At 41.7% G+C, this 25,600-nt stretch overlaps 1 protein-coding gene across 2 annotated transcripts in view; it reads left to right on the top strand.

Moving 5' to 3' along the window:
• Positions 1 to 25,600, top strand: part of GALK2 (galactokinase 2) — an 88,602-nt gene that overhangs the window by 42,510 nt on the left and 20,492 nt on the right. For both annotated transcript variants that reach the window (XM_090028700.1, XM_090028701.1), the window contains 3 exons: positions 5,244 to 5,342; positions 7,391 to 7,543; positions 15,210 to 15,420. In XM_090028700.1, coding sequence (XP_089884826.1) covers positions 5,244 to 5,342; positions 7,391 to 7,543; positions 15,210 to 15,420 — 463 coding nt within the window. The remainder of the gene's footprint in view (positions 1 to 5,243; positions 5,343 to 7,390; positions 7,544 to 15,209; positions 15,421 to 25,600) is intronic.

Here is a 25,600-nt window from a genome sequence, read left to right as displayed (position 1 = left end):
AGACATATGGTAACCCTATAAACAGAGGAAAATTCAGGGCAAATTATTCAGTAGAGATCCTGTAACCTGTCCACATACTTAGTGAGGTGCCAGTCTCTGAGTTTTGTAAAACTTTTCCTAGAATTCTGCAGATAAAATACAACAGTTTTAGGCCCTTGTGCCCAGAGAAGAATAAACACTAAAAGTGCCTTGACCATTTCATTTCTAGCCAGAATTTCAGAAGCATGGGCATTTGGAAATTCACACCTGGACACATCAGGATGCAAGGTGGACCATGTGCATGCCAATGGTTTGCAAATGGCAAGGCTGATTGCATCTACATTGTGGCCCAAGTCCAGCCATCCTGAATACAGTTGTGACACTAGGGGTTACTGTCCCATATCTGGACACAGGAGACAGGAAGCAGGGAACATCCTGTGGCCCTACCTCCAGCCGACTGAAAAGGGAGCACACAGATCTGAAAACACACACTCTTCCGTGTACAAAGAGTGAGCACCTACAAGCTGAAGGCGGGGTAGATATAACTTATTGCCTAATTATAAGGTATAGGTTGTGTTTACACTTTCATTAATGCAGTGTAGTGACTGCGCATTAAGTGTAGTACATGGATAACCAAGTACTAAAAATATGCACAGTAACTTGAGCTACTGCACAGTACAGTATTAGCATGGGTTTTGCCCAGCACGCTACCGCATAGTGTTATTAGGCTACTGCACAGTTAGCGTCTCGTGTAGTTGCACCCACGTAGAACATAATTGTGAACTCAAGCTCACTTCATTGGATGCTGTGAAAGGACAAGCATAGAGCAGTGTGTAAAGTGGAGTGAGGAATCAGAACTTGTGGTAGAGGTGATATTTTTTTTATTACCAGCTAGATTTTTGCAAAAAAAATTCTTTAATTGCAAGCTTCCGGCAATAAGCACCCTTTTTCAGGCATAGGAGAAAAGATTGTAACAGTTCTCCTCTTACAACCTTTTGAAGTGGAGTGTGAGATTTGAATACAAGGGGTGGAAAGGGAGAAGGGAGAGAAAGAGGCTGGGGAGAGGGGGCAGTGCTGGGAGAGAGAAACAAGCAAAGAACCCATAGGGTAGGAACAAATGGGTCACAAAAGCTGATCTAGGTAACAGAGTAAAAATCTGTACATACATGACAATATAATCCACAGATGATTTCTTGTTCCTTAATTTCCCACTCAAACTGGCTTTTAAAATTTTGCTGCCTGAGAAGAGCAATCCTGAGATCAGCTATGTTGTGTCCAGGGGGGTTAAGCATTTTGCCACAGGCCTTTGTTTCTTTTTTCAGCTGATGTCAAATCAGTGTTCATTCATTTTCATTCTTACTGGTAGAGATCACCCTGTCTGTTCAGTGTAGACAACCAAAGAGCACTGTAAACCAGTGATGGTGCATGAGACACTGGTAGAATTGCAGGTGAATGAACCTTGGATGTTATACTCCTAGTTATTTGGTCCAGTGATGTGGTCTATGAACATCATGCGGCATATTAGGCTTTGGATCCCTTGCAAGGCATGGTGCCTCAATGAGGATAGGAATGACTTGGCCTGTTGGTTGTAAGATGCCATTTGAGGGGAACAAACCTGCTCTGGCTTCCAGATAAACCCCCACCCTCAAACAATGTAACTCCCATCCTCACAGAGCTTTCTGCCTGACATCAGCTAACTACCTTCACCTACAAGCTTCCATGTGTACGTGGGCCTCTTCTTTTATTTTGCAATATTAGTTCAGGTGTTGTTTTTTTAAAGGAAAAAAAAAGGAACCTCTAAATGTTTGGGAGGGACCCTGATGTGGTAACATTTCTTCTTGATGAAAAGTTTAGGGGTATGAACCTTGGTTGTTCAAAGTTAAACACGCAGTGGTACTTGTAAGGCAGTCTAAGATACAGGCTTAATAGGTTGGAAAGATCTTGCCTCTCTGAGCCTATCAGCAAGAACAGAGAGCACCACATTTGTCATTGCTGATAGTTCCAAAGTAAAACTAAGGGAAAAACAATTTTGCTTAAAATACTCACCATGTGTGGCCTTATTTATACCTAACAAAGATGCAGAAGTGCCACAATCCATGTTTTTTGTTCATCTTTTAAAATATACGAAGAGAGGACAATGGGGAGGAAGGGAGTTGCCCCCGTTGAAGCTTTCTTAGTTGTGTCCTGAGTGTTTTTGAAGCACTGCATAGAGGATTTCACAATCGTCACATAGAGGATTTCTCTATCCAGGAGAACACAAAACACCAGCATACCCTCGCTATGCCTGAAGAAGGGTGTTTGTGCCTGAAAGCTTGCAAAGAACAGTTTTGCCACCTATTTAGTTGGTCTAATAAAAGATACCATATTTACCCAAAGAACCTTGTCTGCCTGTGTCCTTAAACCAACAGGCTACAACCAACACCCCAGAAAGGAGTTATTTATGTTTTTGTGCCTGCAGGAGAGGTAGACCTCTTTGTCTTTACCTCATTGCATCTGTTTAAACAGAGATACCGATATGGGCTTCTGAGGACAATCTAAACACTCCTGATGTCTGATTCAAAGAGCTTCTGCCAGTAGAGCTGTAGAGAGCATTTGTTAATGTTTTTACAGCTTCTTATCAACTCAGAGTTTATCAGGTGCTTTACATAACTGAAGTAGCACTGTGACCTGCTTAAATCACCCTTTTGTGGCTTTGCAAGCTACTCAGTCTGATTGCATAGGCCTGTGCACCCACTTTACAGCTTTTTGTCTGCTTCCTGCATCTTGATGGAAATGGAGTGAGTGGACAGGCCTCCCTCCAAGTGTAGTGATTGACTACCTTTATCTGCTACCTTTTACAGTTGTGCGCTGGGTAATGTCACTACTTTGGTAGTTATCTTGTTTAAGGTCACATGATTCCAGATCTCTGGTGGGGAATCTGAATCTGACCTTACTCCTGAGCTGAAAGCTGCTGGTCTGTTAAAATATTTATTCTTGTACTCTCTTCCCTGTTAAGTATGATTCAGCTGTGCTTGATGGAATGAGTTGCTATGGGGGCACAGTAATACAGGTCCTTGGAAGCTTTCATTTTTACTTGTTGGTATAATATGTTCTCAGAACAATCCCCAAGGCTCCTTTGTCTTTTGAACTGATGTCTAAAATACTTTGATATATTTGCAGTGAAAGTCACATAGTATAGATGACAGTGATACTCCACCCTTCTCTAGTACTTTTTCCTCTGAAAGGTGTTCAAATGCTCTGAAGATACTCATAGAGCCGCACAAAAGAACTCACGTTTACAGAATCTGCTCATTTTAGAAAATGAGGTAAATCTCAAACAATCAGATGACGTGTTCCATGGGGAATGAAGGGGAATCAGTGATGGGTCTGGCAAAGAGGAGGGCTGGGTCCCTTGTCTATTGATTTTAAGAACATAAAAATATGAGCTTATGACAGACATGAGATACCATACATATATGAACAAAATCCATTCAGCTAACATCTGTCATTGGATGCATTAAGGGTAACAACAGACTTAGGTTTATCCCAGGCCAGATTGTCCTGGGCCAGCGGTTCCCAAACTCTGACAGATTGTACACCACCAATTTAAAACAGTACAACCTTAAGTACCACCAGCAAATTTTTGTCATATAAAGTAATTATGATAAATCTCTTAACGTGTACCACTGACAGGTTGTCCGCGTACCACTGGTGGTACCCGTACCAGCTTGGAAGCCGCTGTCCTGGGCTTTGACTGACATCAAAACAGGCCCCAGACAGTCATTTACACAAGCAACTTGAATGATAAGGGGTGTAGATTGTAGCCATGTTGGTGTAAGGCCATAGGCAGACAAGGTTCTTTGGTAAATCCGATAACTTTTATTAGACCAACTCAGATGGTTGGGAATTTTTTTCTTAGCAAGCTTTCAGGCATAAATACCTTTTGTCTGCATCTGCAGATACTTCCTCAGCCTGACAAAGGGTGTTTGAGCCTAAAAGCTTGCTAAGAAGAATTTTTCCAACCGTTTGAGTTGGTTTGGTAAAATATATTGGATCTACTCAAAGAACCTTGTCTGCTTGAATAGCAGTTAACTCATATTAACCCCCAACATTGTCTAGGAAAAAGTGTTATTTTGGATACTTCACAGGTACTTAAAAGTGGGACAATGAGCTTGTATTGTAAGATCCCAGAATAAACGGCTTTGTTCCTTGAAGGAAAAATCCAGTGTCTGTTATTAGCCATAATATGCTCCCATTGGCTTCAGTGAGAGCCAAACACTCCCCACCACCCCAAAGCAGAATTTGCCCCTTTGACCATTTGTTTGTTTTTGATTTATACAATGGGATTATGGAGCACTTTTAAGGGCTAGGTTAAGACTGCAAAAAGTAGCAGCAGATGGAGGCAAATCATGTCTTCTGTGAGAGCAACACTTGTTTCAGAAAAAGGCTCTGCTCAGTGTGAGTGTGCTAGAATCAGACCCTGCATGATTTATTGATCTTGGTTGTGCATTCTTTACTAAGGCAAAGCTCCCACCGATATTACCCGTGCCTGGTGTGTCAGATCCCTTGATGGGGATTTCTGTGAATGCCTCATACATCTTTCAAGTTCAGCAAGGGCCCAGGGCCTCTGATCCTCACTGCTACACATTTGCATTTTCACAGACCTGCATCTTGTATATTGGTTTCCATTCCACCCAGAAGGGCACACAAAGAAACAACAAACTCTCCATGTGCCTAGCCTAAAGAAGGGTGTTTGTAGCTGAAAGCTTACAAAGAACATTTTTTCCAACTATTTAGTTGGTCTAATAAAAGAAATCTCATTTACTCAAAGAACCTTGTCAAGTTCAACAAGTAATTTCTAGGTATAAAATCAACATATTAAATATAGTACAATAATCTGTCATTAATTACTGAGAAGAATACTTGGAATTCAGTTAATATTGCAACCAAATATCAGATGTGGGGTAGAAATAGCATGGGGTGGGGATGAAGAAGGAGGAGAAGAGGTGCTCTGGAGCAGCCTATAACTTTGGAGCATCTCACCAGTGAGTCTGGTATGCTTCAGAGCAAAAGGCCAAGGACCATATGGCCCACTGGCTGATACTGGCTTAGATTGAGAAGGGGTCAGACTCTTATGGCATCTGAAGCTTAGTCTAAATGTACTGAATGTGTGGGAAAGGATGATCTCAGAGATATATCATGATCCTCTGTATTCTCTCATAGTATGCAACAAGCTAATAGCATCTTTTATCTTATCTCAAGCTTTACATTCAATGTTTTCTTAGGTGGAACTTGCAGAAATTTGCACCAAGAGTGAACGTTATATTGGCACAGAAGGAGGAGGAATGGACCAGTCAATATCATTTCTTGCAGAAGAAGGAACTGTATGTTCATCTTTGAATGTGAATTAATAACATGTTACAACTACCTGTATGAAAAACAGGAAACAGAAGAAGCTAGTTGAATATTCAAAGCACTACGTATTAGGACTGTGCAAAGCTTCGGTCACTGATTCGATTTGGTGGAGATTTGGCCTGATTCGGCAGCTGAATCTCTGAATCTGAATCGAATCAAGAGACCCTTTAATCTCTCTGAATCGAATCAGAACCCTCCAAATTGATTTAGAGAGATTCGGGAAGATTTGGTGATTCAGACATAGATACAGCTTTAAATGTCTTTTCTACATACCTCTAGGTAGCAGGTGGCTTGTTAAGGCTGCGATGCTGGGGTGGATGGAGTATCCCACAGGAGTGTGTGGGGGGGTCCCCAGCACGCTCAGCAGCAGACCTGGAAGTGGATCAGAAGCAGTTTCAGTCCACTTCTGGGTCCACCAGGGAGCGCACGGTGGGGGGGGGGTCCTCCACATCCTCCCAACTCAGCAACTGGTGCCTCCTAGGTCTGGGGGGCATCTGGGGTACCCCTGTGGCCAATTGCCAAACCTAAGGAGTACGGGGCCCCCCTCTGCGCACTCCCTGGAGGACCTGGAAGTGGAACAGAAGTACATCTGGTCCACTTCTGGGTTCATTGCTGAGCATGCGGGGGGACCCCGCCCCTCTGTGCTTCTATGGGACACTCCATCCACCCCAGCATCACAGCATTCACAAGCTGCGCCTGGTACCTTGAGGTATGTAGACAAAACATTTAAAGCTGCATCTATGGCTGAATCACTGATTCTCCAAATCAGCATCGAATCTTCAGATTCAGACGAATCAAATCGGGGACAGTGATCCGAGTTAACTAATCAAGTTATTGTCCCTGATTTGGGTCAAATCCAAATCTAAATCAAATAGGGCTCATTTCCCACACCCCTATTAAGTATGTCCACAATGAGTGTGTATACAAGATACAGATGTGTGACATGCTTGAAGGACTAAGATGAAAATAGATAAAGAAAATGGAAAGGGTATATGGGAAAGGAAGAGATGCCACAGGAGAGCATTAGACTGTGTTGAACAACTGATTAATCTCTGAACCTGGAGAATTTCCCATGCCAGATAGCTTGTGTATCCTATATTAAATGCCAGTGTGATGGTTAGCAAAACAATTCGCTTGGAGGTTCTGGCGTGGGAAAGGCTGCCAGATCCACCCCCTGATGTGTGCAGTGAGCCGAGCTGATACAAGCAGCAAAGTTTTTGACCTTCTGATTGTCTAAAAGCCACTTTACATGAGAAAGCACTGATCCTGCAATCTGCATGGAGAGCAACAGTGCATCAGTCCTTTGGCACTGAATAAAATGGGGAGCAGGAGAGGGTGCTAAAATTTGTACTGCATCAGCAGACACTGGCTGCTGTTTATTTCTAGCCATTTGTTTTGCATTTCAGGTTCCTTGAAATATGGCATGCTAGGTGTCCTCCTGAAATATAACCTATTGTTTAAGTGTTTAAGCTATAGTTATTGTGGATAAAAACTTGAATTAGGACTTTGAACACTCCAAAGACTGGGGCTTCGGTGATATCCAGATACAAGGATTTGTATTAAGGTCCAGTATTTGCTCCAGTATTAAGGTCTCAGTTCGTATGTTCAGCAACAGCCATGTGCTTTGGTGCCGCTGCATTGGCTCCAGATAGAGTTAAGTTTCCCAAAGGCTAGCCAGAATCATCTTTGGGGAAAAAAAAGGTAGTTTGAAAAAAAGTGTCTGAAACCAGGCATGAAAATAGATTAAGTGGGGTTCTGCGGTACTCTCTGAAAAAGTGAGGACTTTTAATAGATAGATGTTAAATTCCGTCTCTAAGAAAGAGGTATGAAATAAATGTGTAATTTGGTCATTGGTGTTAAATAGACATGAAACTGCAAGTAAAAGCTATTTCCTTCATTTAGTGTCTGTATGTTCCTGAGGCTGAAGAATAATGCAAATTTGAATTTGATTTATTGCACTGAGTGTACTGTTAGCTAATAGTAAATTACAACTGACCATTAATTTTCTTTTCAATAGGCCAAGCTGATAGAATTCAATCCACTGAGGGCAACTGATGTGAAGCTTCCAAGTGGAGCAGCCTTTGTTATTGCTAACAGTTGTGTTGAAATGAATAAAGCAGCAACTTCTCATTACAATATTAGGGTAATGGAGTGTCGTCTGGCCACTAAGGTACTGTATGGTTTTTGTCAAACCCTAATGAAACCTTCATCCAAATATGTGCTTTCCTCCACCCCTGACCAGTGCGGGCTTTGTTTTAACACTTTGTTAGGTGCTGCTTTAAGTGAAATTCTTATCTCCCTGAAGTTAGGCTCCTTCATCTCTATGCAAGTCAAAACTCATACAGAGTTCAGGGAAAGTGTAAAGAGTCTAGGATCAGGCCCTGCTGTGGGCTAGATATGGGGTTCTGTGGTTTAGCACTATTTATTTTATTGCCTGCTACATCTGGACAGAGAACAAATTCACTCCTTTCCAGGAAAATATTCTCAAAGAATAAGAGTAGACAGTTTCTAAATAAATCTTAATAATGAAATGGTAATAGAACCACAGAATGAGGTTAATTACTCTCTATGCCTGTATGTTAATATACATGTATTTACGAGGCTACATGGAGACCAATCAACAAGGATACAAGTCAGAAACATGCAAATATGATGGGAAATGTTGATTAGAAGCATATTTATTACTATTGCATTTAGAGATGAGTTTGAACCAAAACCCCAGACTTGGACTTGAATTGGGATGCCAATTCACAGCTTGAGCCTCTCTCTAAAACATATTGAATTCAAATACTCCAGACATTGGAACAGTTTAGATTTGGTTTTGAATTTCAAGTCCCTGGGTATGAATATTTTAATATGAGGTTTTGGTTCAGTCTATCCCAGAAATATAGGGAATTATTCTTTTCTTGGTTCAACTGCTATAGACGCAGGATAAACACATAGATTCGTTGGAAATAGGCCCAATTTACATAAGCCCAGATGAGAATTATCAGTTGTACTGTGCAACTCATTGCCACAAGATGTCATTGGGATCAGAATCATAGCTTGATTCATAAAGCAAGTGGACATCAAAATCATAGCTTGATTCATAAAGTGAGATGGATAATAAGACTATCCAGAGTTATCACAATTAATGCTCAAAAGAATTTCAGAACAGATACAAAGCCTCCTGCTTCAGGGTTTAAGCCAATCTCTGCTGAAAGGGGTTAGGCTGAAATTGTCAAAGGGACAAATTAATTCCAGGGTATTATACGACATGGTGCCTACAATAGTAGGGGAATGGCCTTAAGGATTTAGAACAGTAGGGACCAACCTTTTTGACAGACGTGCCGCAAATTAGCCTTACATCCTCTCAGAATACCGCTCCAATCCCCTTCCCTTGCCAATGTGATGCTCTGCTTTCCGCTCCCAGCCCTGTGTGCCTTGGCTGATCTGCAGTTTGAGACTTGCAATTGTTTGACTGAATAATGTCCCAGGTTATGTCTGTTTACATAATTTTAGGAGAGAATCAAATTTTCAGCTAAACTTTGTAATATGCTGAATGTGTTGAACTTGAATAAAAGGTATTGGAAATGGTGTATTTTACCGGTATTTAAAAGATGACAAAATACTGATAGTGCCAATGGTCTCACCTGATCTGACTGCCATTGAAGTAGTCAGTAAGATTCTTATTGCCTTTCATGGGACCAGGATCAGGAACTCCTGGCAAGACTGACAAACCTATGACTTGGGGCGGCTAAATAATAACTCTAAGATAAGCATTGCCCCTTGAGGATTTTTTTTTTCTTTTCAAAAAATATGTTGCCTAACAGGAAAGAATCTTCACACCTAAGCTATTTTAATATGCTACTCCAGATACCAAATGTGTTACTGGCAAAACCAGTTCAGATATTACTTCATCCAGCAGGTGATGGGAATTGTATCATCATTTTTTATATTGTTTAAAACTAATTTTGCCCTGTTCTGTAACATGCAAAGAGCACTGAGGGAAAGCAGCTTGCTATACCACCTATTAAATATGACACAATATCTGAAAAAGTACCTTTAACAGATGTGTCATTTTAAGGAAACTAACAACCTACACCTGCTTTTTTTTTTTTTAAAGCACATGGTGTCCAGATGGATAGTTGCACGCACAATAAAAAAAAAAAATGGTCAGGCCAGAAAAAAGCCTGTCTCCTTTCAGAACAGGTCACAGTGGGGTGAAAGTGGGCATGGAAGGGAAAGCAAGGTTGTCTTTTAGGCACTATTAAGACAATAGAACCATGAAATAGCTATGAAACATCTTGGCTTGTGCAGCCTGGATGTATAGGGGATTCCTACCAATGGATGTCTTGATTTTTTCTTTTGCTTCTTTAGATCTATCATTTTTTATGCTTTTTGCTTGCAGACATTACAGATGGATAGTAGGACCGTGCAAAGCTTTGGTCCCTGATTTGGTGGCCAAATCTCCAAATCTGAATCAAATCAGGGGAACCTTTAATCTCTCCGAATTGACTCAGAACCCTCCAAATCAGATTTGGAAAGATTTGTTGATTTGGACATAGACACAGCTTTAAATGTTTTTTCTGCATATCTCTAGGTAGCAGGCAGCTTGTGAATGCTGCGATGCCGGAGTGTCCCACAGGAGCATGGGAGGCTCCTCAGCATGGTCAGCAGTAGACCCGGAAGTGGACCAGAAGCAGTTCCAGTCCACTTCCAGATCTTCTGGGGAGTGTGCAACTGGTGCCCCCTGGGTCTGGGGGGGGGGGCACCCAGGGTCCTCCCTACGGCTGATCGCCAAGCTGGGGAGGCGCCAGGGTGCTCCCCAGTGGACCCAGAAGTGGACTTGTAGTCCACTTCTGGGTTCACTGCGGAGCACGTGAGGGCCCCCCAGCCCATGCTCCTGTGGAACACTCCATTCGTCCCAGCATTGCAGCGTTCATGAGCTGTGCTGGTACTTGGAGGTATGTAGAAAAAACATTTAAAGCTGTGTCTGTGTCCGAATTGCTGATTCTCTGAATCAGCATCAAATCTTCAGATTCAGATTCGGGTGAATCAAAATTGGTGACAGTGATCTGAATCAACTAATCGAATCACTGTGTCCAATTTGGGATGAATCTAAATCGAATAGGGCCCACTTCGCACACTCGTAATGGATAGGGGTGCCAGTACAGCATACTCCCAATTCCTTTGGTTGGTGACGGACATAGTGAGGTTTCTCAGTACACTAAATCCCTGATTACCTTCAAAAGATTGCATGTCTTGGTGTATGCTCTCTTCCCTTTGATTTCTGAGAGATTCAACCTTTTTTCCCTTATTCTGTTCTGTACTATTAAAGTTTTTATGCCATCCTTATCACTGCAGTATCTGACTGCCTTCCAACAGTGCATTAAGTAACATGATGGCATCTGTCAGATGTTACTCCAACTGAAATCAGCAGTTGTTTCTGAAAGGCCTGTTGTAGGTCACAGAATGTCTAGGTAACCATAGTGAAAATTTAGGCCCTCTACCCCTTTGTACTATGTTTTATTTTATTCTCATCTAATGTCCTTCCTATTTCCAATTTTAATCAGCTAATGTTTCTGATTACAGAATATGCATATGCTCCCAATGCCTCTAAGCTATGACTCTGTCCTGTTACCAGGTCTGGGGTTGCATGGGGTAGGAGTGAGTGGGTAGGGATTGTTTCTGAGCAGTAGTACAGACATACCTTAAAGATCCTTTAGATGCAGCTATATGAGGGCAAAATAGTCTGTGAGTATTATTGTTACATAAGCACTAAATATTCACCAACTCACTTCCAATCAGGCTCCCTTTTGTTTATATTTGTCCCGTCGTTTTCTGGGATATGTTTTCCTTTCACATTTACTTGTACTGTCCCAATGTGACTATGCTATTGAGCAATAACAGGGTATAATTTAGCAGCTATGAGCTAACTGGCTGTTACCCAAGTTCTTAATCCATCTAGTCAATAACTTCCTGGGAATGCCAAAATGTAGCATCAAAATGGCTTTTGTAAAGCTAACATAAGGATTCTTTCCCTTGTTTCCCCCTCTCCATTTACTGTATTTTGAGCTGCTGTTGATGACCAGTTTAGGGGGCTTTAAAAAAATAAATTCCTTTTTCCACTAATAATTTTTCCCCAGCGATGCAAAAGCAGAAACTTTATTGTGATGAGCTTAGAACATTTCCAAAAAATACCAGTTTTCAAGGGATTGGTTTCAGTTCAGAATATTTAGTTTGTTGACTGTCACCACAGCAAGCTCATTTTAAGCATAGCATTTCTTATCAAGAAATTGGGAAGCAATAGTATAAAACATTGGTAAGATACTTACTGATAATTGGCTCATTCCTTAAAATGATAAAAGGCATCATGTTTTAGAACATTTTTCTAAGTGTAAAGGCCTATTTAATTAACTTCCACTAATGGAGGCTAAAGGATTGTGATCCTAAGATTATAATAATACTATGCCTCTATTTGTTTAGCACTTTAAAACTGAAAGCCTCAGTCATTTTATGACATTAATGAATTTAAGATTGTAAAGATAAAAATAACGATATGAACTAAAATTTGATCTTATTTTATAGGCAGGTTCAGACATCAAGACCACGAATTTTTGGTGCTCTGCCGCTTTGAAAATGAGACCATGAATTACTTTGCCAGTATTTCATCAGGAAATATCCTCATTTCTCGAGCCTATTGTTTTAGACACTAGATCATGTTCCTGATGTCTGTCTGTCAACATGTTCAGGCTGTGTTTTAGAAGGCTGCCAAGCCCTGTGGCTAGTATTTCATGCGGCCTACTCTTCTACTCTAGGAGTCTCCACAGAAAGTCACTAGATGGCACCAAACATAGTTAATTTTTATATACTGCAATAAAACAAAATTGAAGAAGTCCCTGTAAAATAATGTGTGAAGAGAAATGGGAAAGCAAGGAACTACAGCAAGTAACTGGGCAACAGCTCGTTGTTTGTATGGTCTACCAGTTTCATGAGGTTGTTTTGTACAAATCATGTGTAGACCTGTCCAGAAAACCTCAGAAACAGATTTCTTGTTAGACCCTATTCAGCAAAGCAAATGCTTCAAACATTGATGTTAAAGTTCAACACATGCTGAAATGCTTTGTTGAGCTGACTGAAATCTTAATGGTTTCTTACAAATTCAACTCAAGGCCAGTATTAATTGAAAAGAACAGAACTTGATGGATGAAATAAGTGGGAGTTTTGACCTTGACTTCAAGGGGCTCCAAGTGGGGCTCCAAGTGGGGCTCCAAGACTTCACCCCAGGCTTGTTCCGTATGCTTTTTTAACCCCACCTGTTCCCTACAAACAGAGATCCTGATCCTGCATTTCTCGGGGGTTTACCTGTGATTTCAGTGCTGGTGAATCAGAAGTAGATAATCCAGTCAAATAGCCCTGGAACGACCTTATAGATCTCTCTCTTACTAGCAATATTGTTTTGAAAAATGCCATCATGGGCTAAATTGAATACATTTTCTCACAGTAATAAGTGAGAGTCAATTCTGTAGTTGCTGTGTTGGTGTTTTTTTGTTTTTGTTTTGCTTTATGTTCTGAATTTCCAAGAAAGTCTTTAAAATAGCAAGTGTTAAAATAGCAAGCATCAGCTACCATAACAGCACAGAGACAGCTAATGCAGTATACAGGTTTCCCTCACTTTATGCAGTTCTGTATGTGTGAATTTGCTCTTACGCCATGACCGTTTTTATACCAAAAATTTACTATATGCGAGGTAATTCACTCTTATGCAGTCGGTGTGGTGGAACTGCAGTCAGCTGCTTTGTGCAGTGAATTGTGGGAGTGATGAGCACCAAAATATAGTCTCCTGTGTGGATCTGTGCTCCTCACTTGTTGTTTGTGACGTATTCATTAGGGCTGTGTGAAGCTTTGGGTGGTGATTCAATTTGGAGGCGATTCGGCAGCCAAATCTCCAAATCCCAATCGAATCAGGGGACCAGTAAAAAGGTCTGAATTGATTTGAAGCTCTCTGAATCCTTGAAAAAGATTTGGAGAGCTTCAATGATTCAGAGAGTCCCCGTTCAGTGCAACAGGGAGCTGGACCCGGACTCGGAGCTGGCAACTTGGGTCAGGAGAGGCGGGGCTGGAGGAGTGGGGAGAGGACCATGGGGGGACCCCTGCTAGGCCCCATCCCCTGCCTGCTCCCCCAGCCTCCCCAGCCCCTGTCTGCTCTCCCAGCCTCCCCCCCATGGCTGCCCCACCCGCCCCAACTCCTGGCCCTTTAAAAAAAAAGCCCCCACTCACCAGGTGCTGCTGGGCGAGTGGGTGATCCCCGCTGCCCTCCACTGCCCCATGCTCCATGGGGGGCACTGCCACAAGCCCCCTGACCACCCCCACTTCCCCAGCTCCCCCATGGCTGCCCCACCTGTGGCCCTTTAAGAACAAAAAAAAAATGAAAAAAACTCTGGGCTCACTGGTTCCTGCAGCAGCCTTGGGGCTTTAGGGGGCTCATGGAAGAGCCCCACACATGGTGGGGGGCAGCGGGGATCGCCCCCTGCCAGGCAGGAATGAGTGAGTCGGGGTTTTGGGGGGGTGGTTTCCTTAAACAGCCAGAGCTGGGGTGAGGGGGCAGTCATGGGGGAGAGCTGTGACAGCAGGGGGGGTCAAAGGGCTCGTGCAGAGCCCCCCATGCAGTGGGGTTCCCCCCCCCCAGCAGCACCTGTTGAGTCAGGGCTTTTTTTTTTTTCAAAGTGCCAGGAGCTGGGGTGGGTGGGGCAGCGGGTCAGGGATGGGCCTGGGTGATTCGGCCAAATTGGATACAGCTGAATCAATTCAGGACAGTGATTTGAATCACCAAATCGAATCACTGTCCCCCTAATTGGCCGAATCCAAAGTGAATACTAGCCACTTCGCACAGGCCTAGTGTTTATGTAGTTGCCATCCCCATTCACCACCACCTTGTGCTTGTGTGTACTGTCTTCTGTTGGTGAGCACCAAAATTGTCTTGTAAAAGTGGTAGAAATGGGTCTGGGGGTCAGTACAGCTGAGGTCTTGGAACGTATCCCTATTTGTTACGTTGTAAAGTATGTTCCCTTTTCGTGAATTTGAGTTATGCACCATTTTCCAGGAACACATGTACAGCATAAGGTGAGGGAAACCTGTATAGCATGGCACCCTCTTTGGGATGATCTGAAAAACTTGACTATAGTTAAACAGCATAATGTGGCAGCAGAACACATTCCAAGTTTTGACTTATTATAACTCCTATGCTTCATTAAATTCCCAGAGAAAAAAAAATATCATTGCATTGTTAATGTAATTAAGGTTCTGGGACCAACCTAAACTTTAGTATTTCAAGGTTTTCCTAAAAAAGTTAAGATTATAACCACAGCATCAGATCATTGGATTCATCAATCACATCCAGGTGCACTTGGAAAAAGTCAGGCTGAGTTTACAACAAAGAGCAAAGATACTTACTATAGAAAGCAGTCTTTTAGGAAGTGTCTAGTTCTGTTGAACTATAGCACATGTATGAACAACTGTCTGATGGTGGCTTTAAAAAGCAAGCGACTGTTTGAAGCCATGGCCTCAGTGGAAAAGGAGGGATAGCTAATTTGAGTAGAGAGACAATGCCAGTACACGTTTTAAGCTAGCTTTTTAAATAAAAAGAATGCATTATTTTCAGGGCTATACTTGACTGAATTCTTCCTATTTTATTAATATATTTTATATGATTATATTGACTATTTATTGTGTAGTAAGCTCAACAGCTTCTACTGGGAGGGAAAACAGCAGCTTTAATGTCTGTTTGCACTATGAAATATTTCAGGTCACTTGCAAACCACAAGGCTTAGTGCTGTCTGTTTTTCAAATTGTAGCTTCTCTCCAAGTCAAAAGGCCTGGCCTGGAAAAAAATGCTGAAACTCCAAGATGTGCAGGTTGAGCTAGGGTTTAGCCTGGAGGAAATGCTGACCATTGTCGAGGAGGTATTTCATCCTGAGCCTTACAGCATACAGGAAATTTGTAAATGCCTGGGAATTAGCCTGGAGGAACTACGCACTCAGATCCTCAGTCAAAACACGCAAGATGGTGAGTGTACATCAGATGGTGTTTTTGATTTGAAATGTTTGTATTATTTTAGATAGTTAAATGCTAATATACACAGAAATCTTGCCAAAAGAGTTTATCAGGAGCCTGTTTGGAGGGTGAAGAAACTGGTATGCTGTAAGCATTCACTGTGACCTTTAACTTGAAGTGGGGAAATGTATTTAAAACACAGTTCCAGCAAGGCCAGTTTCTTGGCCATTGTGAATAAATCCCAGCCATCTTAAAATCATGTCCAAACAACTTGTGTCTGATTAAGGAAAAGTTTAAATTGCATTCCTTTTAGAGAATGTTTTTAACAAAGCCAAACTATATTAGAAACTAGTTAGCTGGAGACTCGTTGAATGCAATTTTAAGAAACCTTAATTTGTCTTAAATAAGAGCTTAAGATGAGGCCAACATGAGTCACGCTGCAGCCTTGCCCTACTTCAGTTTGTCCTGCATGCTGCCAGAGCGTCTCTTTGGAGGAGCCTGCTTCTGGTTGCTTCAGGGCATGCTACAGGAGTGTGCCCTGTCCACCTTTTTTCTGTGGGGTTTTTTAATTTTTTTATTTTGATGCCTGGATTTCCAGGTATCAAATTTAGAGCCCATGCTGCAAATATGCAGTGTGGGGAACATTTTTTTGGTTCCCAGCATGCCTCTTGCAACATCACAAACTGTTTTGAGATGCCACAAGAGGCATGCCCCCATTGTCCTACTTTAAGTACCTGTGAAGTATCTGAGCTAACCCCCCAGTGTGGGGGGCTAGTACAAGTTAATTGCCATTCAAACTGTATGTGTAAATGATTGCCCTCCTCAGCCCCCAAGGACCTGTTTTAATCGGGTTAAAGCAGAGACTCTCAGACCAGGAATAACCCCAACTGTTTTAGCCTATAGGGAGCTTTGTGTACATTCTGGTTAACAGAAGATTAACATCTTCTTAAACAATGAGAGAAAAGACATAGAAAGTAATGTCACTGTCGGAGAATGCAGACAGTACTATGACTGCTTTGACCTTTCCCTTTCTGCCACCATCTCCTTCACTGCTCCTTTTCCCTCACTTTCTCCTTTTGTGGGTCAAAGTGCCACCCCCCAGCAAAACATCAGCAGCGTGCCCTTCTGTAACTTTATTCCCTTGATCTGCCTAGGAACACCTATTCTCTCCATGCAGGGGAGAGTTGGCTATGCATTTTTATGTCATCCCAAGATTCTCCCAACATCATAGGAATCCTCAGCTATTGAGTTGGGGTAGCTGTTGGCACTCTTTATACTACTGTATACTACTCTTTATATCTCTTTGTAGAAAGCTTTACAGTGCCTAGGTTTGGATTACACTGACCAGCCTGATGTACAGTACTTCAGTTCTGTGAACTCTATATGCTTTAGATATTGCAGAGCATGAGTAACTTACTAATTTTATTTTCCTATGCCACCTTGTCCTACATATTTCCACGCTCTCTCCTTCATGAGACAGTAACTCACGAATATTTATATTTTGTTACCTGATGCCTACAGCCAGCTTCTAAGGTTCAGTGGAGTTGAATTGTTTATACGGATTGTTATTTAGACTTAAAAAACAGCCTGAACAAGAGATTTCAACATAAAAGCCAAAGAAGAAAGTCCAAGGAAATGTTATGCTACAGCTCTGTCTAGTGTTTGCAGATGTTTGCTGAACAGAATCTCTTATAATTCGTATGACCATGATTTAATTTGATAAGGCAAATTAAAATGGGTTGTGAAGTAAGCCTGTTTGCATGCACAAGATACAACTACATAATAGATTCTTGTAGAATTGTAAGCAACTAAGAAATAAGGCAGATGCAGTGCACATACGCACATGCTCTCAATTGTTTGTTTTTTGTTGTATACCAAACAAATTACACTTTATGTTGATTTTGGAAAGCTACTGTTTGTTTGACAAAAATATTTTTCTTTTTGTTTCCTGTTTTTTTTTTTTCACTGTACCCTAATGCCAAAGCTTGATTTCATGATATGAGAGGAAAAGAAATACTGATAAGTGATCACTGCAGAGAATGTCAGAAATTTTGGCTGAAATTAACTCTTTTGTGCATCATGGATCATAAAATACTATATTGTTTTCATTGTGAAACTTAAAGGAGACTCCAATAAATGGTAGAATGTTAAAGTCAGAATGAGAAAACTTATTTCATGGATTCTGAATTTTTCATTTTAGCTGAATGTACATTTCCTCTAGCTTCCATTTCTTCCAGCTCTCAAAGATCAGTAATAATTATTAACAATGTTGCATCCTTATATTGCACCCTATGTGTAAGAAGGTGAATGAGCTTTACTAAACGTATAGCCATTTCAAAGCTGCATAAGCTGATGTGCCAGTAATGAAAATAAAGCCCTAGTCCTGACACAGTATTGTATTGCGCTTTGTTAAAACACAGCAATTGTATTCTTCCCATTCTGGTTAGTTTGCTTATATTAGGAAATTCTTAGCACAAATGGTAAATTTGGCAGTGTGCAAGCTTGCAGCAAGGATGTTTTTGGTAATAGATTTTATTGGACCAACTGTATAGTTGGGAGAGATGCTAGACAAACTATCAGGCATAACGTTCCCTTCTTCAAGTCTGGGAGAGAAGCCTAAACTTAATACCATATAAAACAATGACTTGTTTAACTCTAATGTGCAAGTGAAGATAGTTGCTTAAGTGGAAGAGGGCTGTAAAAACATGGAGCAAAGAGAAGCTATGAGAAGTAGTTGCAAGTGAAGGGCAAATACAAACCTGTCTGCACATCTCCACTAGAGAAAAAGACCATTACCTGGAGCAACTTCATGCAGGAGACGGCCATTACTGTAGCTTGCCAGCTGGCTGAGCTGGTTCAGCTCATGACTGGTTTGCCTTTAGCAAAGGGCTACCTGGCCCTGGATGCAAACAGGCAAAATCTAAACCAGTAAGACTTCCACTGGAAGAGTTTTGCCCCTGATTCTGCAAAGGGTAATTCCTCACTGGATTGGGAGAAGTTACCCCAGTTGAGGGGCTTGTATTATTTATCTGCTACTGTTGTACACTGCTATAGGGATTTCACAGTCTGTAGCTTTTAACTGGTATATTTCCCAAGTGCAGAACTCAGTTGGGGGAGGGGGAGAAATCCTTAGGAAAAAATTGATTATGATTTTAAAGTTTTCTGAATTAGATAAACACAAGTAGCTGTTGCACAAGCATATCAGAGACCTCTTTCCTTTTAACTCAGATTTGAAATTCTGGGAGCCGAGGCCATTTGCAGACTGTCAAAGCATGTTGTTTTGTACCTAGCATTTGGGGAACATTCAGATATACATACACAAGAGTATACATTACTTACAAATACTGTTTCAAGTGATCCCCAGGAAAATAATGGATAAGCACAAAGGATCCAAGCAGACACAGCATCTACCAACAAACTGTGCTTTCATCTTGGGTAGTGAGCAAGAGAGGAGAAATTACAAGTTGGACTTGTAGGTTTGACATGCAATCCTTTGCTTTGATTACACTAGCTGCAGCTGGAGGGAAGCTACAGGTTCCAGCTGTGCTATTTGGTTTTAGCCAGTCAGAAAGGCTAATTTACCATCATCTAGCACTCTCTTTTACTGGCCACTTACCCCCTCTGACTCATCAGGTTAGAGTCACATTCTCTCTAATCATATCTCCTCTTGCCCCTTTTTACAAGATTTCTTACCCATTTTCACTGCCCTTTTCCACATTGTTTCAGAATAGCTATAGAATGCTTTCAGTTGCATTTGTGATGTGGATTTAAAAATCTGTCAGAAACTGAGTTTTTTGAGACCTGCAGGAATGGGCTCTTAACTGGAAGTCAGAGATAGGACCAAAATCATGGTCCCTAACACAATTAAGCACTAGATCCACACTTTGAGGGTAGTTTTGCAGTCTGATGTTGGGTTTTGCCATTGAGCATGTAGCTGAAGTTAAAGCTGAGCATATAGCTGAGGATTCCTCCTATGCTAGGGAACCCCCAAGTGTCTACATTGTATCTCACCTCTCTTCCTTTGACTCCAGAAGGGTGTAGAAATTGGTTAGAAGCCACGTTTGAACCCCTTTTCCAGCCATACCTTTCTCGATCAAGTCAAAGTCTGAAACCCCCAGTTTTTGAGATGTTTAGACCTGTCTGCAGTTTTTGGCTTGGGACCCTCTTTAGAGGCAATCATATTTCCCAGATACACTTCTCTGTAATTTTGGCTTCATAGAGCATTTAGGGTGTGGTAGCTGTGGGGAAGTTGAGTATTTATAAACTCCACCACAACAGGATATTCTCCTATAAAAGTGTATTTCTTTTGCTATAAAATGTTTTCATCCTTCTTAAATGAGGTATTTTTAAACCATTTTTTTCCCTTTTACATATAAACGCGTAATCTAAATTTGACATAGACTTGGGAATTGGAGTATCTTGGGGGTTAAAAAGCATCTGCCTAGTTTCTGGTTTGGCTGGATAGACCCTTCCCACTTCCCTTTTCCCTCAGCCCCCACGACTAACTTTAAATTCTGGGCAATTACTATGGTTAAAAAAAAATTCTCCAGTAGCAGTACAGCTTCAAGTGTGTGTTTTAGTAGCCTTATGCTCACAAATTTAAGTAGTCCAAAACAGCAACAGAAATGCTTGTACGTTTCTCTCTGTAGAAAGACATAATCAGAAAGTAGACTTTTAAACCCCTTCCTATATACATTTGGTGAATCAAACTGTTATTGGAAACCTGGATTTAGTTTTCCCCTATGGCACAGGAGAATGTGATAGCAAAGTGCCCCTTCATCTTAGAAGGAACAATAATAACTATGTGTTAATTTTTGCATCGTAAGCAACTTATGTGGGCCAGCATTGTCTGAGAGGGGGGAAAAGTTCTAGCATTAAACAGTGGGTGTCAGGATCAAATGGGTCTCTCATATTCAATAGTTTTTATTTTGCCAATAGTCCCATTTACCAATAGTTCTGGATTATGCTGCACAAAAAAGGTGGTGGAATGTGTCGACATGTGATTTTTTTGGTGTAGTTGATTCTTCCCTGGTGAGAGAGTTTACATTCCTACTTGTTCTTCAGAAATGAGCCATGAATGATTCATCAGTATACAAGTAAATGTAATTTCATTAGCTGTCAAAGACACCAGAAAAATACAGAGCCTAATAGAAGGTTAGACTTGAGCTAAAGGTCAGATAAAGCAGGACAGGAAGCCTCAAGGAAAAGAATGTGCTGAAGGTGAAGTAATAACAAATAATAAGATTTACTGGAACCTGCAATATTTTGTTGTTTCTTACACAGTAAATCCACATCAGCAACATGGCCAAGTTTGCACAATTTTCATAAACTGAAGATTCAAAACTGACCTTACAAAAGGAAAACCACAGTAATGTATAGTTCTTTGCTATATTTAACTAACCCACATTTATCTGAGACATAGTTTAGGATTTTTGTTTGTTTTTTTCAGTGTTTTGACATGGTTTCATCTGTGTCACTTTCTCAAATTTAACACATCTATTTTCTGGAAGCAGCACAAATTGCATTGATGCGTTGGAAAATTCTGTGATTTCTTCCACAGGCACTTGGTAGCCATGAGCAATTTGGGCTAACTTCTCTATAGTTTTGATGGTGCCAAAGAATTGGTCTTTTCAGTGGAAATTCTTTGGGCTAGGGACAGACATTCAAAAAGCCTGAGCCTTAATTGATTCAATCTTTGCAGGTTAGTCTAACCTGGCTAGGCAGAATCAATTTGTAACTACAGACAATCACCCCCGGACTGAAAAAAAATGCAGGCACATGCCTGCAGTGGTTCAGGCTAGAAGCTGGGGGGTGGTAGAGCAGCCCTCTCTTCCTTTCTACAGTACTGAGCTGAGGAGGGCATGGCCAGGGCCCAGCAGGATGCTCCGATTAGGGAGGGGTTCCCCCTCCCCCCCTTTGGGGAATTGATAACACAGTGTTTATCACCCCTAACTCAGTGTTTAAAATCACCCCATTAAGAAACCAACAGAGGGATATTACCAGCTACCTGTTGATTTTGCTTCTGTCCCTTCTGCCACAGCATGGACTGTGGCGAGCATGTGGTCTGCTAGCTAACGCTGAGAGGTGTCTGTGTAAGACAGAGGGGATGGGGATATCCCTGCTTAGCAGGGAGTGGTGAGGGGAGGTAGAGAGCAGAGGGAAGCCAGGCAAATGCCTGCAGTCTCTGCTGGAGCTGCAGACAGGGAGCAGAGGGGAGGGTCCAGCTCTGCTGTGGAGCAGAGAGCCCTGCCCAGCCCAGAGAGCATGCCAGGATGCTGGGGGAGTCTGGTTTAACTTAAATCAGCAAGGGGTCTGGGACAGACATTGCATAAACCAGTTTGACCCAAATCATTCAAAAAGGTTTTTCTCAGATTGGTTTATGTGCACTGAACATCTGTTCTGTTACAGGTTTAAACCAATTTCTGATCACTTAAACTGGTATATGTGTAATGTCCATCCCTAGCCATGCAGAGGATTGAAGACAGGGTTCAGGAATCCACTGACCATGTGTCAGTGGATCCATAAAGGCATAAAAGGCATTGCAGAATCCACTGACCACGTGTCTTTGTGAAAAGAGATTAAAAATGAATACTTAGGGCAGTAGTTACTCTGAACAGTAGCAACTGCTGAAGTACTAGTAGCAAAATGGGGCTTAATTTATTCAAGCTATGAACTGGGGAAAGGATTAGCTCCCTTAGAGTAGGTTGAACACAGGCAGAAATGCACAGGGACATTGCACAATGGCTAAGGCAGACTGTCAGAGGTTTCCAGAAATTTTCCCTGTGCTATCATGGATCATTATTCTTGGTTTGCCTGTTCCAAACACATTGTGAAGGTTTGTTTGGCTACTCATTAAAACAGAATAAAAGACTTGTACCCTACATCGCAGAATGTTGTTTCAGGAACAACACAAGGGGATTTTAGGGAATGTTTCAGAAGCTTCCCCTCTGGCAGCCTGACTCACCCCAGGGCAGACCCTCAGCTGGTAAAAATTGTTATAGCACCACTAAGAACACTACATTGCATGCCAGCAGAGTCTCTCACCAAATTGCTCCATCTTCAAGTTGACTACTTTAGAACCTCCCCCAGACAGTGACCTTTTGTTAGATCTGCCATCTAAGATATATGGCATGCCAGGTGCACAGAACTGCATGAAGTAGCCTCATAGATGTACAGCAGATACTGTAGTTGCAGGGCATTTAGAAGCAGGTATTTAGAGGCATCTAGGTGGCTAACTCTTTTTTATCTCAGTAGGATTTAGGCATCTAAATACTTTTAAATATCTAGAGCTTAGGCCTAATTCCTCCTGCTTAACTCACTCATAATTCTTAGAATAGAGAAGTGACTACAGTCACTAAGTAAACCTTCCATTGGCCCCAGTAAGAATCTACCCCTTGTGCAAGAACTGCAGCATTAGACCTTTGAGTGCTCCGTAATAGCCTTAGCTCATTCACATGACTCCAGGCCCAGCTCAGATATGATTTTTTGATGTACATTTGTAAGTTTTGCATCTTTGCCACCCTGGCCACAATAAGCTGAGGTATGGGTGATCGTCCTGGGTTTCTGGTAAGGCAGGCCATTCTTATACAAGGTAACTGATTTTTAGGTATTGCTGTCTTGCACTCCTCCACATCTCATTGGGTTTATGGCCATGAATTCAGAACACTAGGGGTGTGCCCTATTTGATTCGGATTCGGCCTGAATCAGGCACAGAGTTTCAATTAGTTGATTCAGATCACTGTCCCTGATTCGATTTGGCTGAACCCAAATCTGAAGATTTGATGCCAATTTGGAGATTCAGTGATTCGGACATAGACACAGCTTTAAAAGTTTTTTCTACATACCTCCAGGTACCAGCATGGCTCGTAAACACTGCGATGCTGGGGCGGATGAACCATCCCACAGAAGCATGGGGGGCACCCCCTTGTGTGCTTGGCGGTGAACCTGGAAGTGGACTGGAAGTACTTCTGGTCCACTTCTGGGTCTGTTGGGGGGGTGCCCCGGTGCATCCTCAGCTCGGCAGTTGGTCTCAGGGCGGACCCCGGGTACCTCCCAGACCCAGGAGGCACCAATTGCATGCTCCCCAGCAGACCCTGAAGTGGACTGGAACTGCTTCTGGTCCACTTCCGGGTCTGCTGCTGAATGCTGGGGAGCCCCCCGTGCTCCTGTGGGACACTCCATGTGCCCCAGCATTGCAGCATTCACAGACTGCCTGCTACCTAGAGGTATGTAGAAAAAACATTTAAAGCTGTGTCTGTCTGAATCACCGAATCTTTCCAAATCACTCTCAATTCGGAGGGTTCTGATTCGATTCGTGGAGATTAAAGAGTCCTCTGATTCAATTCTGATTCAGAAATTCAGCCACCAAATAGGGCCAAATCAAATCAGAGACCAAAGCTTTGCACAACCCTAATATATACTAATAGCAATTGTCCTCTCCAGGTATGTGGCTTCCAGTTCAGATTCAGCTCTCGTTGTCAGTCAAATAGCAGTTTTATCATTGCTATTTTATGAACGCATGGGATATTAGACAGCCTTAACTGAGAAAAGTGTTCCTTTATTATCCACAGTTTTGTAGTTCAGATCTGAATCAGGTAAATCATTACAGTGCTTCAGAATTTGTGGTAGGACTTGTCTATGGAAAAAAAATTTTCACCTGATTATTTTACTTATGCAGAGAATCAAACTTTGGGAGAAACACAGCAAACTATAAAACCTTTTTGCTAAACACACAGTTAATTTTGGGGACTGGAATGCTGTTTATCCTCAGTCATTTTTACAGTGCTTGTGGTTTTCTCCCAGTTTAGATTTACAGCTATGTATCATAAAAAAGGAGAAACCCCTAATTTAATGATATCATTTTTAAACTGTTATTTGCTTGGCAAACAGTCACGTTTGCATGGGAGGCTAAAAAGCCAGTGCCACAAAACCAGTTTCTCTTATTTTAAATTCAGTAATTGCCTGAAAGAGTTTTATTAGTTTATAGACAAACCAAATATCGAAGTTGTGGAGTCTTCCCTACATGAGAATGCTGTCAAGTATCTGGCTTCAGATTTTCTGGCTAGTAGCCAGCAGCTAGAGGACCCACTCTAGTTGCCAATACATAACGTGACGAGCATAACACAACCATGAAGTGTTTTAAGGTAATCCGGCCAGTAAAGCATTGCTTTACCAAAGGGTGGTCTCCGAATCAATCACAGCCTTTGGCAAGACTTTTGCCTTAAAATTGAAAACAGACATGTTTTCTGTTCATTCTTTGGGTTACTACTGTTCAATGGTGATTTACAAGAGAGTGTGAGCTATGGCAATCTCTCACGCAACTTCAGATATGCCCTAAACAAATGCACATTTAGAAATCTCCTTGCTCTAAGACAATGGCTTCACAAAAAAGTATATTTAAAGATCCTAAAAGACTACCATGAGTCCTGTGCTATTCCCCAGCAGTTGAACACGGAGGCACCGTTGTGCAACTTATAGTACAGATAGCTATAGACGCAACAACATGATTGAAAGACATAGCAAAACACACCTCTGAATTCAATAAAACAGAAATTGTTGTTTAAGCTTTCTCTATTGTTCAGTGACATTTCCAACAATAGCTTCCAAGGTGCATTTTTCCCCCATTTTGTTTTCATCTTCGACCTAATCTGGCCATGTTTTATTCAGAAGATAGCCACACTAACTTACATTAATTTCTATCTGAGTTATACAACAAGCAAAGCAGTAGTTAGCAATAGAGAAAAGTTGTTTTGTTCTGTAATCTTAGTCTTTGTTACAGTCTGAGAGCTAAATTCTCAGCTGAAAAAAAATGGCAAAGCCCAAAGTCCCAGTTCACTACAATTTGCTCTCAGTGGCATCAACCCAAGCAGTTATCATCATTGCCACTCCCAGTCCTCCTCATTCTTGTACTGCATCCGCACTTCCGTCAAAGGGTCTTAGCTTTCCAGACTACCTCAAAGCAGCATTTACAATATTACAACTTTTCAGAAAAGGACCAGTAATATACAGGATCCCACTAAGATTTTACCACCAAAGATAACCACTCTTACATGCAGTTTTAGTCCTTTCTACCTAGCAATGGATTAGTAAGATCAGAAAACAGCAGAGCTGGAAGAGATATCAGGAAACCCTCTAGTCCAGCCCCGCCATAATTTTCTACCAAAACAAGCACCACCACAATCAGTTTGTCCTC

This window comes from Crocodylus siamensis, chromosome 15 (genome assembly GCF_052110815.1).
Source record: "Crocodylus siamensis isolate JL-2025a chromosome 15, ASM5211081v1, whole genome shotgun sequence".
NCBI lineage: Eukaryota > Metazoa > Chordata > Crocodylia > Crocodylidae > Crocodylus > Crocodylus siamensis.
This window is presented reverse-complemented; position numbering and strand designations above follow the sequence as displayed.